Here is a 15,837-nt window from a genome sequence, read left to right on the forward strand (position 1 = left end):
TTTTATTATTTACTTGTTATTTACTAATATATTTTATACCTCAGTGGCTGTATCTTCTACAGGAAATGATAACCTAAACTGAATTTTAACAACCGACTGAAAATTGGTACGACTGGTAGGGTTTAACATTGGCAAAAATGTAAAAGTGTAAGAGAATATATATTAAAATATGGAAAACAAATCATGTGCCTTTGTTTATGCAATAAAATCTAAACTTTAAATAAAACAATGTTCCAGATGCCCCTGTGCTCACACATGTGTACATCATTCTCATTTTATGGTAGCAAAAAACTGAGAAATTAAAGATAGATATAATCACAGTCAAGTACAGTATATTCAAAGAAGGTTTCCATCTATCATCTTTAGTTAACCCAAGTTTAATGTGAATATTTAGCTTTGAAGTCAGAACAAAAACATGTTTACATTTGCATTTTTTAACGTGTCCGGATTTCAGTCCATGCTTTGTTTTGTAGAAGTTGCCACTGACGCTAGACGAGCCCAGTTCTCCTCCTCTTCCCTGTCTGAACACAACGGTTATACTCCATATTTCTTCTTTAGGGCACGTACTGAATCATCCTCCAGTCCAGCATGTGAAATACATTCAAACAGTTCCTGCAATACTGTAGGAAGATGAATATTTTAGTATTTTGAGGTCACTGGGTCATATACTGATCAGCCATAACATTAAAACCACCTCCTTAGTTCTACATTTACTGACTGTAGTCCATCTGTTTCTCTGCATGCTTTGTTAGCTCCCTTTCATGCTGTTCTTCAATGGTCAGGACTCTCCCAGGACTACTACAGAGTAGGTATTATTTAGGTGGTGGATGATTCTCAGCACTGCAGTGACACTGATATGGTGGTGGTGTGTTAGTGTGTGTTGTGCTGGTATGAGTGGATCAGACACAGCAGCGCTGATGGCGTTTTTAAACACCTCATTGTCACTGCTGGACTGAGAATAGTCCACCAACCAAAAATATATCCAGCCAACAGCGCACCGTAGGCAGCGTCCTGTGACCACTGAAGGTCTAGAAGATGACCAGCTCAAACAGCAGCAATAGATGAGCGATAGATTGTCTCTGACTTCTACACCTACTAGGTGGACCAGCTAGGTAGGAGTGGATGGTGAGTGAACACGGTATTTAAAAACTCCAGCAGAGCAGCTGTGTCATACCAGCACAACACACACTAACACACCACCACCATGTCAGTGTCACTGCAGTGCTGAGATGATCCACTACCTAAATAATACCTGCTCTGTGGTGGTCCTGACCACTGAAGAACAGGGTGAAAAGGGGACTAACAGAGCATGTAGAGAAACAGATGGACTACAGTCATGGACAGTGAGTATAGAAACAAGGAGGTGGTTTTAATGTTATGGCTGATCAGTATAATTATATACACAAATTGTTTAAACATATACAGTATAGACAGGCTGTGTAGGCATTTACAGTGGGGTAAAAAAGTATTTAGTCAGCCATTGATTGTGCAAGTTCTCCTACTTAGAAAGATGAGAGAGGTCTGTAATTTTCATCATAGGTACACTTCAACTATGAGAGACAAAATGAGAAAAAAAAAATCCAGGAAATCACATTGTAGGATTTTTAAATAATTTAGTTGTAAATTATGGTGGAAAATAAGTATTTGGTCAATAACAAAAGTTCAACTCAATACTTTGTAACATAACCTTTGTTGGCAATGACAGAGGTCAAACGTTTCCTGTAAGTCTTCACCAGGTTTGCACACACTGTAGCTGGTATTTTGGCCCATTCCTCCATGCAGATCTCCTCTAGAGCAGTGATGTTTTGGGGCTGTCGCTGGGCAACACGGACTCCACAAATTTTCTATGGGGTTGAGGTCTGGAGACTGGCTAGGCCACTCCAGTACCTTGAAATGCTTTTTACGGAGCCACTCCTTTGTTGCCCGAGCGGTGTGTTTGGGATTATTGTCATGCTGGAAGACCCAGCCACGTTCCATCTTCAATGCTCTCACTGATGGAAGGAGGTTTTGGCTTAAAATCTCACGATACATGGCCCCGTTCATTCTTCCCTTAACACGGATCAGTCGTCCTGTCCTCTTTGCAGAAAAACAGCCCCAAAGCATGATGTTTCCACCTCCATGCTTCACAGTAGGTATGGTGTTCTTGGGTTCTTCTTCTTCCTCCAAACACGACGAGTTGAGTTTTTACCAAAAAGTTCCATTTCGGTTTCATCTGACCACATGATATTCTCCCAATCGTCTTCTGGATCATCCATATGCTCTCTGGCAAACTTCAGACGGGCCTGGACATGTACTGGCTTAAGCAGGGGAACACGCCTGGCACTGCAGGATTTGAGTCCCTCTCGGCGTAGTGTGTTACTGATGATAGCCTTTGTTACTTTGGTCCCAGCTCTCTGCAGGTCATTCATCAGGTCCCTCCGTGTAGTTCTGGGATTTTTGCTCACCGTTCTCATGATCATTTTGACCCCACGGGATGAGATCTTGACCCCAAGGGAGATTATCAATGGTCTTGTATGTCTTCCATTTTCTTACAATTGCTCCCACAGTTGATTTATTCACACCAACCTGCTTGCCTATTGTAGATTCACTCTTCCCAGCCTGGTGCAGGTCTACAATTTTCTTCCTGGTGTCCTTCGACAGCTCTTTGGTCTTGGCCATGGTTGAGTTTGGAGTCTCAAATAAATTCTTTAAAAACCCTACAATGTGATTTCCTGGATTTTTTTTTCTCATTTTGTCTCTCATAGTTGAAGTGTACCTATGATGAAAATTACAGACCTCTCTCATCTTTCTAAGTAGGAGAACCTGCACAATCAGTGGCTGACTAAATACTTTTTGACCCCACTGTATCAGTCTTGTTCAAAGACATTTGTAAATACTCCACCTCAACCACCAACCTACAGTTCAACCAACTTCTTGCAGACAGTGTGTTGTGGATTGTATTTTGAATAAATACAGTTACCATTTTTTTTATTATTTACAATTATTCACCCATAATGAAGTGAAAACATGTTTTTGCCCAATTTGCATCACGCCTCCTCTCTGCCAATCCCTGCCCTGACCGAGGAGATCGAAGCTAACCCATATCCCCTCCGACACGTGAGCAGCAAGCCGTATGCATCTTGCCACCCACACATTGATAAGTGTTGCGCCACCTAGCGTTGCGTGCGGAGAGACACACCCTAAGAGCACTCCTTCCTTATCTCTGTGCAGGCGCCTCTAATCAGCCAGCAGAGGTCGTAACTGCACCATTCTGACAGAGAGAGACCCACTTCCGGCCCTAGTCCCGCCCATCTGAACAACAGGCCAATCATTGTTCATATGTTCAGGTGCAGCGTGTGTTTTTACCACTGCGCCACCTGAGCGGCGAAAACATGTTTTTGGAGAAGTTATGGTAGCCCACTACAGCTGAGGTCCAGGGTTTAAATCCTCAGCAGGGCTATCGGCAAGTTGGGTGTCTACATACAGTCACGATTTATGTCTGAGAGGGCCCGCAATGGAATGCCATCCTGTCTGGTTACTGCATTGCACCCAGTGATTCTGGGGAAGCCGGACCCACTGGGCCCCTGACCTGTACAAAGCAGCAGTAAAACATGCAAATGAGATTAAAAAAACCCCAAAACAAACTCTTATAGAAGACCCTTTGGCAGCAAACACACTTGGATTTGGCTAGTTTATCACATTCTTAAGAGCAGAATCTCTCAAGCATTTGTCAGATTACATAGTGACCATCTGTGAACTGCCATTTCTGGTCTTTCCACAGATATTCAATAGAGTTTCAATCTGGGCTTTGTCTGGGCCACTCTTGGACATTCAGAGACTTGCCTTTTGGCCATTCCACTGTTGTTTTGGCTGTATGCTACAGAGCACTTTCGTAAGAAAATGAGAACTGTTCCTCCACCACTCTGGGGGTGGTTTTCTTTAAGGATATTTCTGTATTTGGCTAAATCTATCCACTCCACTCTGTATTATAGTTAAGGCCCTAATCTAATTCGTGTCACGGACAGTGAAATGAGCCGTTGCCCGTGAAATGAGCCATCTCCCATGTAATATGCAATTTGCTGTAAAATGTAGGGTTCGTGTTTAGCGATTTAAAATTTTTGTATTCGCATAGCTATAAAATATGATGCGCAATATGAGGCAGTCATAGCAATCATACGGCAATTACGTTAGTGTTAGAGACTTTTCTGTGGTGTACCGTACTGACAATGTTTGATGTATGTGTTTACTTATTGAGTGCATTTTGTCCCTTTGGGGATTCCATAAATTGTCGCATCTTTACATATGTCATAATTTCTCTGTAGTTTGTGCTTGAACCAATAAAGTATTATGCTCCCGACAGTTCGTCTATGTATACTTTATTTCTTTTTTTATAAACTCAGCAAACTCTAAAGACGCTCGATTACACTAGCAATCAGTTAGACAAAATGTCCAAGATGTCGAAATATAAAGCAGCTAAAAAAAAACTACTCAGGCAACTGAGTTTGGAAAACTCCCAAATGACTCAGTGGACGCAGAGGATGGAGTGTCACAACACGGACAAGTATTTTGGTCTTTGAGATGGAGCTATTATAGGCAGGCTGTGCTGTGTATTGTAGCTTCCATTGATTCCATCATTCAGTTTATGAGTGTTATTTAATGACTGCCGTGAAATGAAGTACTGCTTTTAAAATCCGTGTAATCTGTGATTATTGAAAAATGAGGTCCGTGAAATTGACCCTAATTATAGTGCTTGACAAAGGTTTGCCACAGTAATCCCTTGCTCGTGTGGTTATCTCAGCTATTGATGAATGACGGTTCTTGTTGCAGTGTTTTCGGAGGAATCGGAGATCATGGGTGTTCAGCTTAGATTTGCGCCCTTACCTTTGAAGCACTTTTTCTGATTTGGGGTTGTAGAACACTCCAGACAACAAGACACTAATTATGCTTTCATGTCTATAAAGCAATAACGGCATTACAGAGTATTCATAACAGTCAAACATGGCTGGTAGTGTGATGGTGTGGGGAAAATGTAAGGTGATCCGTCCATGAACTGAAACTGGGGCGCAATTGGTTTAAGCAGCAAGACAACGATCCAAAATACAAAAATAAGTTTGCACCTGAATGGTGGTAAAGAAACATAAACTGTGTTTTGGACTAGCTTATTCAAAGTCTTGACATGAACTCAATTGTGATGCAGTTGTATTTCTGATCGAGTTTGGTTTTACTATCAAAAATCATTTGGACTAGCCGCTCAGGTGGCGCAGCGGTAAAAACATGCGCTGCAACCTTCACCCGTCGAAAGGCTGGGCGGCTATATGAACAACAAATTGGCCTGTTGTTCAGGTGGGGGGGGCGGGACTTTAGACCGGAGGGTATACTCTCTCAGGAATGGGGCGGTGGCGCCCTCTGCTGGCTGGTCGGTGGCGCCTGCATGGAGACGGGAGGGGGTGCGGCGGAGTGTGTGATCCTCCGTGCACAGTACTCTGACGCGCTCCACTCGTCAAGTGTGGGTGATAAGATGGTCGATTGGCTGTGCACGTATCGGAGGAGGCGTGGAACGGCCTCGTCAGCCCCCAATTAGGAGCAGGAACCGGTATAATGAGAGATTGACTGATGGGATGAAAATTGGACGCGCTAAATTATAAAAAAAATAAAAGTAAAAAAAAAATAAAATAAAATAAATCATTTGGACTGACAAATATCCTGGACCAGAGAGAATCACTTTTACGTCACTGTATAAGAGGACCTACCTTGTTTCTCAGCAGATGACATAAACATCACCGCCATGTCAAATCTTCTCACACTTGACAAGCTTTTCAGGATGGCCAAAATGACTGATGGTTCCTCGTTTCTGAAGACAAACAGATCAGCAAATTAATAATGGGCAGATATTAAGTATGTTTAATAAGCATTAAAAATGAATGATTCCTTATGGATGCTCCTGGTAATGCAAAGTTCACACTACACGACTTTACAAGTTTACACTACACGACGGTGATAGGGGGTTTCATACTACACGATCTATCACCAACTGGAATCGCAGGCGAGCTTCTCTGGTCTCCCAAACTACGTTCTGTCACGAAAACACACACGAGAAGTGATGAGGGGTTTGATGATACCATGTCCAAAAATGCACGTCAACAAGTAGTGAGCGATCAAAGTTTGTGCGCTGATGTGCAGCGTAAAAGCAAGTAGGAAAAATAAATGAATCTGAGTGGATTGGCCTACGTGACCAGCAGGGATTGTTTGTTCTATAGCGAGTTGGAGTTTAATGAAATATTTTTGCAATGCAGCGTTGGTGTTATGTTTTGTAGGGAACGATAAGGTCAGAAATACTGTAAAACTTGTGTATGTGTGCCGATGTATTCTGATGTAAACTATATTATGCCCCTGTCCCACCTTTTTACAACGCCTACCCTGCGTTTCCCCTCACCTTGTATCTTGCGTTCTCGTTGGCTGTTCGACGCCGCACTCATTGCCAGTCGGCCGACTCATATCCAAATATCTAGCATGCTAGATAATTATCTTCAGTTGCCGAGCGCTCGGTGAGCGCTCGGCGAGCCGCTCGGATCGAGTCGTTGAACAGTTTACACATAACGATTGAGAGCTGAGTTTTGATCGCCGAGCGAACGCCGAGTTGCTCCCGAGCCGGCGAATCTGTCGGCGAGCGAAAATCAGGACAAAAAACGTGTAGTGTGAACTACGCATAAGAGTCGCCACAGCAGATTCTTCGTCTGTATATGTGATTTGGCAAAGTTTTTACACTAGATGCAACCCTCCTATTTATCTGGGCTTGGGAGCAACACTAAGGTTGCATTGATTTGCGCCCCCCTCTCCCTCCAATGGCCAGCTTCATGTAACATCCAATCCAAACAAACCAACACTAAAAAAAAAAGAATAAACAGAAATGTGTACAGTTTACAGACGACTTACTTGATGTAAAAGCATTGAAGTGTTTTTAATATCTTGTTAAGAATGTCAGGTTCCAGAGAGTTTTGGAAAATAGTTTGGTAGGCTTCAGGCTGAATTTGCTGCAACAATAAGAAAAACAGTCAAATTTAAGCCTGTATGACAGAATTTCATTCATATGAGTTGCCAGGTATAAGCAATAGAATGCAGAACTGACCTTTAAATACTTGTAGCCGAGTTCAGGCTGATGGCCGATCTTTCTCAGATCTGCCTCTAGCTGAAAGCTGTTGGTGGGGACTGGAGGTATAATGTCTGGTTGCACTTCAACAGAACCAGAAGATGAAAGATGCTCCATGTTCTCTGCAACTTTTTCCTCTTTGTGTAACACATTCTGTTTTTCAGAAGAATCTCTGACAGGACCTCTGAAAGCACCAATAGATAAAATTTATAAAAATTAAATTAACAATTTTTTATGTGGTTTTCTCCCAATTTAGTGTAGTCAATTTGTCTTCCGCTGCTGGGGATCCCCAATTTTTTGCAGTTGAGGAGGGTATATTGCTGCCTGCGCCTCACCCGACCCAAGTGCAGCCCCTAACGGAACTTGTTTCCTCCTATGCACTCTGTACAGGCGCATCCATCCGCCAATCAGGATCCATATAATGCGCTTGAAGACCCCGCCCTCATATCATACCTCCCTGCAGGCACTGCCAATTACAGTGCCTTGCAAAAGTATTCAGCCCCCTTGAACTTTTCAACCTTTTGCCACATTTCAGGCTTCAAACATAACGATATGAAATTGTAATTTTTTGTGAAGAATCAACAAGTGGGACACAATCGTGAAGTGGAACGAAATTTATTGGATATTTAAAACTTTTTTTAGAAATAAAAAACTGAAAAGTGGGGCGTGCAATATTATTCAGCCCCCTTGCGTTAATACTTTGTAGCGCCACCTTTTGCTGCGATTACAGCTGCAAGTCGCTTGGGGTATGTCTCTATCAGTTTTGCACATCGAGAGACAGAAATTTTTGCCCATTCTTCCTTGCAAAACAGCTCGAGCTCAGTGAGGTTGGATGGAGAGCGTTTGTGAACAGCAGTTTTCAGCTCTTTCCACAGATTCTCGATGGGATTCAGGTCTGGACTTTGACTTGGCCATTCTAACACCTGGATACGTTTATTTGTGAACCATTCCATTGTAGATTTTGCTTTATGTTTTGGATCATTGTCTTGTTGGAAGATAAATCTCCGTCCCAGTCTCAGGTCTTTTGCAGACTGCAACAGGTTTTCTTCCAGAATGGTCCTGTATTTGGCTCCATCCATCTTCCCATCAATTTTAACCATCTTCCCTGTCCCTGCTGAAGAAAAGCAGGCCCAAACCATGATGCTGCCACCACCATGTTTGACAGTGGGGATGGTGTGTTCAGGGTGATGAGCTGTGTTGCTTTTACGCCAAACATAACGTTTTGCATTGTGGCCAAAAAGTTCGATTTTGGTTTCATCTGACCAGAGCACCTTCTTCCACATGTTCGGTGTGTCTCCCAGGTGACTTTTTATAGATATCTTTGAGAAATGGCTTTCTTCTTGCCACTCTTCCATAAAGGCCAGATTTGTGCAGTGTACGACTGATTGTTGTCCTATGGACAGAGTCTCCCACCTCAGCTGTAGATCTCTGCAGTTCATTCAGAGTGATCATGGGCCTCTTGGCTGCATCTCTGATCAGTCTTCTCCTTGTTTGAGCTGAAAGTTTAGAGGGACGGCCGGGTCTTGGTAGATTTGCAGTGGTCTGATACTCCTTCCATTTCAATATGATCGCTTGCACAGTGCTCCTTGAGATGTTTAAAGCTTGGGAAATCTTTTTGTATCCAAATCCGGCTTTAAACTTCTCCACAACAGTATCTCGGACCTGCCTGGTGTGTTCCTTGGTCTTCATGATGCTCTCTGAGCTTTAAACAGAACTCTGAGACTGTCACAGAGCAGGTGCATTTATACGGAGACTTGATTACACACAGGTGGATTCTATTTATCACCATCAGTCATTTAGGTCAACATTGGATCATTCAGAGATCCTCACTGAACTTCTGGAGTGAGTTTGCTGCACTGAAAGTAAAGGGGCTGAATAATATTGCACGCCCCACTTTTTAGTTTTTTATTTCTAAAAAAAGTTTAAAATATCCAATAAATTTCGTTCTACTTCACGATTGTGTCCCACTTGTTGTTGATTCTTCACAAAAAATTACAATTTCATATCGTTATGTTTGAAGCCTGAAATGTGGCAAAAGGTTGAAAAGTTCAAGGGGGCTGAAAACTTTTGCAAGGCACTGTATGCCCGCTAGTTGAAAATCCATTATTAAGTTCAGATGTTTCAGCCACACCCATAGCCAAAATGTGTATAATTAATTGGATGAAATAAATATGCTTTTAACTTTGTTCCAACATTTTCGGTAAGACAATTTTTGTCCCAACATGTATGTGCACTGTGCACTGTGCACAAAGCTAGGTCTATGAAGTCAGTGGTTCTCAACCAGGGAACCTAGAGAAGGGTCCCGTTGCATTTACTGGAGAAGAGAATAAAGTGTGACAGGACGGGAAAATTTGGCATTTGGGAGATTTCTTGTAATGTCATATAGATCTACTTTAAACTGCCTATAGCCTATGTTGGGTCTTGGAGAATGGAAACATATTTAATTTGACCGTCAACTGCAAACCTACGTTACTGTCTGACCTCACAAATGTTTTTTTTTATTGAACGGGCACAAATTCCTACAAACACACTGCAAAACCTTGTGGTAAGCCATCACAGACTATCAGACAATTTCACACAGCACTGGAGGAATATGATGGAGTATTCAAGATAGTGGACGAAACATCAATAAACTTGATGCAAATGACTTAACACACATAGCAGAAAATCAGGAATACGTGAAAGCCCTGATAGGACAAGTTGATGAACAGACTAAAAAACATGGGACTTTTAGCTGGGACTTTCAGCTTAATATGAGGAGAACCAAAGTCATGAGAACAGGAATGATGCCTTCATTCAATTACACTGATGCTCTCTTAAAAGCTGCATGTGTGGCATTTGGAAAAGATAGATTGTCTGCTTAATATGCATCTTGAATGAAATGATATTCTTATACCCCAGTGATTGATTGTTGTAATGCGACAAGAATCCAATCACCTGGGTCAAAAAATGTAAAACAAATAATTACAATAATTACTGTATCTTTATAATTATTTCCAAAATCTCAAACCTACAGACACTTCAAAAAATATGAAACAAAGCCGACTCTTACTTGACTGGAGGTTGGAAAGGAGAATCTGACAGCTCTTCTATCTTCTGGATCTTGGCAGAAGGGACATCTGAGAGTGAAGAGCTCTCCTCAACCTTTGTTTCCTTCTCTGATGACAGAGCCATTGTACTAGACTTGGCATTGATTGGGGCCTTTTGAGTTTCTGTCAAACATGGAATCGTTCCACCAACTTCTTCTATTTCTATTCTTTTCATCGGCTTCTAAAGTACCAGAGCAAAGACATGTTTAGGTTTAGACATTCAGATTATGGTACAATGTGGTATTGCTGAAAATTTGCAAAATATGTGCTTTTGTTTGGTATTTGTTCTTATTATTACACATTAGAAGGCATTTTCTGTAATTAGAGCTCCTGGATGCAGAGATTTCAACATTTAATGGAAAGTTTGCAGAAACTTGTAAAGAACATGCTGTTTCACTGCTTTACTAAAAAAGACAAACATTTCCTTCTGTCTCGAACCAAGCCAGATGTTTTTAGACCACTCATGCTGAATTGTATTGGTCTGGTGTCAACTTCAGGTAAAGCAATGGAAAACTATGTTGTTCATCCACCAGACTACTGGGTTTCTTGCACTGATGACTAAAAAAGACCTTCTGTAAGACAATCTGGATAAGTTTGTCTGCTTAATGTTTGTTTGTTTGTTTATTGGAATTTTAACGTCATGTTTTACACTCTTTGGTTACATTCATGACAGGAACGGTAGTTACTCATTACACAAGATTAATCAGTTCACAAGGTTACATCGAGCACAGTCATGGACAATTTAGTATCTCCAATTCATCTCACTTGCATGTCTTTGGACTGTGGGAGGAAACCGGAGCACCCGGAGGAAACCCACATGGCCACAGGGAGAACATGCAAACTCCACACAGAAAGGACCCAGACCGCCCCACTTGGGGATTGAACCCAGGACCTTCTTGCTGTGAGGCGACAGTGCTACCCACTTAGCCACCGTGCCGCCCTTGTCTGCTTAATGCTGTACATGCAATGCACCACTGGCATGGTTGGTACTGCTTGCCTTGCGAATTTGTATTTGTATTTGTTTGTATGACCCCAATCCAAGAACCTAAAAAGGTTATAAATTATCCACAGAAAGTTAAAAAGAACTGTTTTGCATAATCTACAAAAGTGTACTACTATAGTATTTAAAACAATGCACACAACTAAATTTACAAATTTGCTGAATCAAGAAAAACTTGGGGTAATCAAAAATGTTAAAATAGGTTATATAATATGCATAATTAGCACAGAGCTCTATGAGTGTACAATAAAGTGAAATTAAGGTTAAAAAAATGTATGTCTCCATTAACTGAAATAATGTGTTGTTTTTAAAATTTTATTTATTTAAAAGTTGCTAAACTGAAAAGAAATATATATGAAATTATTGGAAACTACTTACAGTAGATCTTAGATGTTCTGGTTTGTTGACTGGCTGAACTGTCCTTCGCTGTGTGCCGTCTGCTTGTTGTAATCCAGTGGGAATTTCCTGATTAATACACAAACATACCAGGCCTTACAAATAATGTATTTATCAACTATGGTCGCTACACCATATTTATATCAGTACCTAACACATTTCTCCAAGAAACCCAATCCCAGACAAGTTGGGACAGCTTGTTGTCTGATTCTTCAGTTTATGTTGCACCATACATTATCAATAGGACACAGATCTTGACTGCAGCCAGGCCATTTAAGCACACACTGTGTCTACAAAACTACAGAGCTGTAGTGTGTGCAGCTATGATACCCTCACCTGTTACCAATTCACCTGCTTATTGTGGAGTGTTTCAAAATGGTGTAACTAGAAAATACAATAAACTTTTTACCCCAAATTGCCCTGTCTCAGGTTTTTTTTCTCAGGTTGCAGCTATCAGATTTAAAATTTTATATTTACAAAATCCCATCAAGTTAGATAGGCAAAAAAATCCTTTTTACTTTTGTCAGTTAAATAACATTACATTTTACAAAATGTCCAAATGTTTCTAGACATGAGGATTGTAAAAGCTATAGTTGTAACCATGCTTCTTCTAAAAACACCCACAGCAAAGATGAGGAAAATTACTACCCCAGGTCAAGCAGATTTTTCTTTGAAACTATTGACGAGTGGCCTTTCTTTCTACCATCCTCCTTCCACTTCCAGGGCAATAATTATTACTTTAAAACAAACAGAACTGTAATTAACCTGCCTGGAAGAGTGATGCAAGTATATTTTGCCTCAACATACAACACCATTACACCAACAAACAATATGAAATGTGCACTGAAAAAAGGTGAACACAAACACAGGTGCCAGAAATTTACCTTTACACTAGTCACAAACTGGCAACAAATAGTTTTTACACTTAGTTCTCACTCAAAGGTCCCAAACAACTATTTAATTTAATACATATCTGGCTGCCAAGACACTAAGACAACTAAGATAATGATTGTATTGGGGCAAGACAAAGATCTAAACAATACATTTATAGTTACAAAATGATGATTAATCTTTCACTATAGCTATTCCAGATGCCTGACCTAAACCCCACAAAAAACTGTAGAATGAGCTAAAGAGAAGCCTGGAACTAGTAGCCTGTAGGATTTGAAGAGATTCAGAATTAAGGAGTGCTCTCAGAGTTCTTGCTCTGTATCTTCTATTACTATTAAGCACTGCAGAAAAAAAAACTCTTTGTTCTTATGTTGGCAAAGGGGAACTGCAAAAAAAGAAGTTATATATTTCATATTGTGGTGTGTTATTAAGCTAATCAAGAACAAATACATGCATTTTTCATGACATTTTTAGAGAAAGAGCTAACATGGCAAAGAAAAAAAACAAGTACTAAAATTCCAGTGCACTGGTGGAACTGTTTCATGGTCTGTATCAAAGGAGAAGAAATTTCAAACATTACCATGTTAAGTTTTTTGAGTTCGTTAATTGCTTGCTTGTTTCCAGGTTCAAGCTTCAAAACCTGCTCAAAATCTGAAAACAAAAATAAAAAAGAATTACTATACACTCACCAAGCACTCACTTACTACACTGTATGTACATTCCTTAATTATTTTAAACACACTGCCATACAGATGGACTTTGTGGTTATACAAGTACTGACTGCAGCCCATCTGACACTCTGCACAAAATGTCACTCCATGTACTCAATCCAAATGAGCCCCCACAGTACACCCACTGACCAGACAGCTGTTCGGTTAATGGTCTACCCTTGTGTTTGGATGGTCATTTTTGTCTCTGGCACACGTTTTCTTTCAAAAAAGACCTGAAATACTGATTTGTCTGACCATAATACATGATTCCACTGTAAGATGCTCCATCCCAAATGCCATCGAGCCCAGAGCACTTGACGCCGCTTCAGGACATTGTAAACCTAAGGCTTCTTTTTTTGCACAGTTAAAATGTTAAGTGGCATTTGTGCATGTAACCATGTATTGTAGTGCTTGACAAATGTTTGCCAAAGTAATCTTTTGCTCATGTGGTTGTATCAGCTATTGATGAATGACGGTTATTGATGCGGTACTGTCTGAGGGATCAGAGATCACAGAGCACAAGCCTAAGCTAGCAACCCCTGTTAGTGTTTAGTGTAGGTGTACAGTGGGAGACATATCTTTTATTTCATTCTTCCTCTAGTCATTTACTAGTAGACACTTTCTGATCACAGAAAACCTCTTTTAATGTATTTATATTGTTGTAGTCATGAATGACAGGACTATTTCATATGAAAGTCACAAATGAAAGCAGTTTTGTGTCTATATGGAGTCTGACTGCATGTTAAACTCTGCACATGTGAACCTGTGTGTAAGATTTTGTTAACTATTAAATATTTTTAAAGTTTTTGTTACTACTTATTTTCAGAAATGATATTTGGATAATTTGCATCATGTCATGCATATTATCTTCTAACAACTATACTTGTGTGATCAGAAAGAGCTTTAAGATACAGACATGTCTCTATTCTTTGATTAACAGGTTTAGTTAGGGCATATATTGAACTGTTTGCAGTTACAGACTTTGTTTGGAATCTAAACTGAAATCTGCATGTGTGGATACATGAACATTAAATAAGAAACAAAAGTGGTATGTAGTGTGTATTATACAAACAAAATTTTCCCAGACCTTCCCTGGCTTCAGAAAGCTTTCCTAAAGCTGTTCTGGCTGTGGCACGTCGGGCAAAAGCTTTCAAGTAGGTGCTGTCCAGAGCTATAGCCTTAGAGCAGTCATCCTCTGCCTCAACATACCTGTGCAACATTTATAAGAATCATATGTTTTAAACTATGGCTAGTTTGGGTTACTTATACCTACATGTAGTCCCATTCTGTATCGGTGCAAAAGTTTTATCTATTAGTCTTTTAAGGGTGTTGTCACTTTTGGTCTGCCTGATTATGGTTTGGATACAAATGATCCAGTTTTGGCCAAATGTTATAGAGTGCCATGCACCAGCCCCTAAAAAACCTTTAGCCATGATTTGACACCCTCTTAAAAGTCCCTCTTAGTTTGAATTATGTCATGCCATAATTCCCATATATACAGTAAATATATACTATATACATATACACTGCCTGGCCAAAAAAAAGGTCACACACTCTAATATTTGGTTGGACCGCCTTTAGCTTTGATTATGGCACGCATTTGCTGTGGCATCGTTTCCACAAGCTTCTGCAATGTCACAACATTTATTTCTGTCCAGAGTTGCATTAATTTTTCCCCAAGATCTTGTATTGATGATGGGAGATTTGGACCACTGCGCAAAGTCTTCTCCAGCACATCCCAAAGATTCTCAATGGTGTTCAGGTCTGGACTCTGTGGTGGCCAATCCATGTGTGAAAATGATGTCTCATGCTCCCTGAACCACTCTTTCACAATCTGAGCCAGATGAATCCTGGCATTGTCATCTTGGAATATGCCCGTGCCATCAGGGAAGAAAAAATCCATTGATGGAATAACCTGGTCGTTCAGTATATTCAGGTAGTCAGCTGACCTCATTCTTTGGGCACATAACGTTGCTGAACCTAGACCTGACCAACTGCAGCAACCCCAGATCATAGCACTGCCCCCACAGGCTTGTACGGTAGGCACTAGGCATGATGGGTGCATCACTTCAGCCGCCTCTCTTCTTACCCTGATGCGCCCATAACTCTGGAACAGGGTAAATCTGGACTCATCAGACCACATGACCTTCTTCCATTGCTCCAGAGTCCAATCTTTACTAGCAAATTGAAGCCGTTTTTGCCGGTTAGCCTCACTGACAAGTGGTGAGGCTACACAGCTTAAGGCTACAAAGCTGTTTAGTCCCAATCCCTTGAGTTCCCTTCGCATTGTGCGTGTGGAAATGCTCTTACTTTCACTATTAAACATCTCCCTGAGTTCTACTGTAGTTTTTCTACCATTTGATTTCACCAAACATTTAAGTGATCGCCGATCACTCAAGATTTTTTTCTGACCACATTCCTTCCTCGAAGATGATGTTTCCCCACTGTCCTTCCACGTTTTAATAATGCGTTGGACAGTTCTTAACCCGATTTTAGTAGTTTCAGCAATCTCCTTAGATGTTTTCTCTGCTTGATGCATGCCAATAATTTGACCCTTCTGAAACAAATTAACATCTTTTCCACGACCACAGGATGTGTCTTTCGACATGGTTGTTTAACAAATGA

The 15,837-nt window shown here is 40.7% G+C and overlaps 1 protein-coding gene across 1 annotated transcript in view; it reads right to left on the reverse strand.

The window, feature by feature from the left end:
- Positions 1 to 361: 361 nt before the first annotated feature.
- rpap3 (RNA polymerase II associated protein 3) overlaps positions 362 to 15,837 on the reverse strand; it is a 30,536-nt gene continuing 15,060 nt past the window's right edge. Inside the window, exons 10-17 of the mRNA XM_062994689.1 lie at positions 14,300 to 14,421; positions 13,083 to 13,153; positions 11,594 to 11,680; positions 10,179 to 10,396; positions 7,106 to 7,310; positions 6,913 to 7,010; positions 5,730 to 5,830; positions 362 to 620 (exon numbers count right to left, since the gene is read on the reverse strand). Coding sequence (XP_062850759.1) covers positions 535 to 620; positions 5,730 to 5,830; positions 6,913 to 7,010; positions 7,106 to 7,310; positions 10,179 to 10,396; positions 11,594 to 11,680; positions 13,083 to 13,153; positions 14,300 to 14,421 — 988 coding nt within the window. The 3' untranslated portion in view covers positions 362 to 534. The remainder of the gene's footprint in view (positions 621 to 5,729; positions 5,831 to 6,912; positions 7,011 to 7,105; positions 7,311 to 10,178; positions 10,397 to 11,593; positions 11,681 to 13,082; positions 13,154 to 14,299; positions 14,422 to 15,837) is intronic.

Source organism: Trichomycterus rosablanca, chromosome 1 (assembly GCF_030014385.1).
Source record: "Trichomycterus rosablanca isolate fTriRos1 chromosome 1, fTriRos1.hap1, whole genome shotgun sequence".
NCBI classification, from domain to species: Eukaryota; Metazoa; Chordata; class Actinopteri; order Siluriformes; family Trichomycteridae; genus Trichomycterus; species Trichomycterus rosablanca.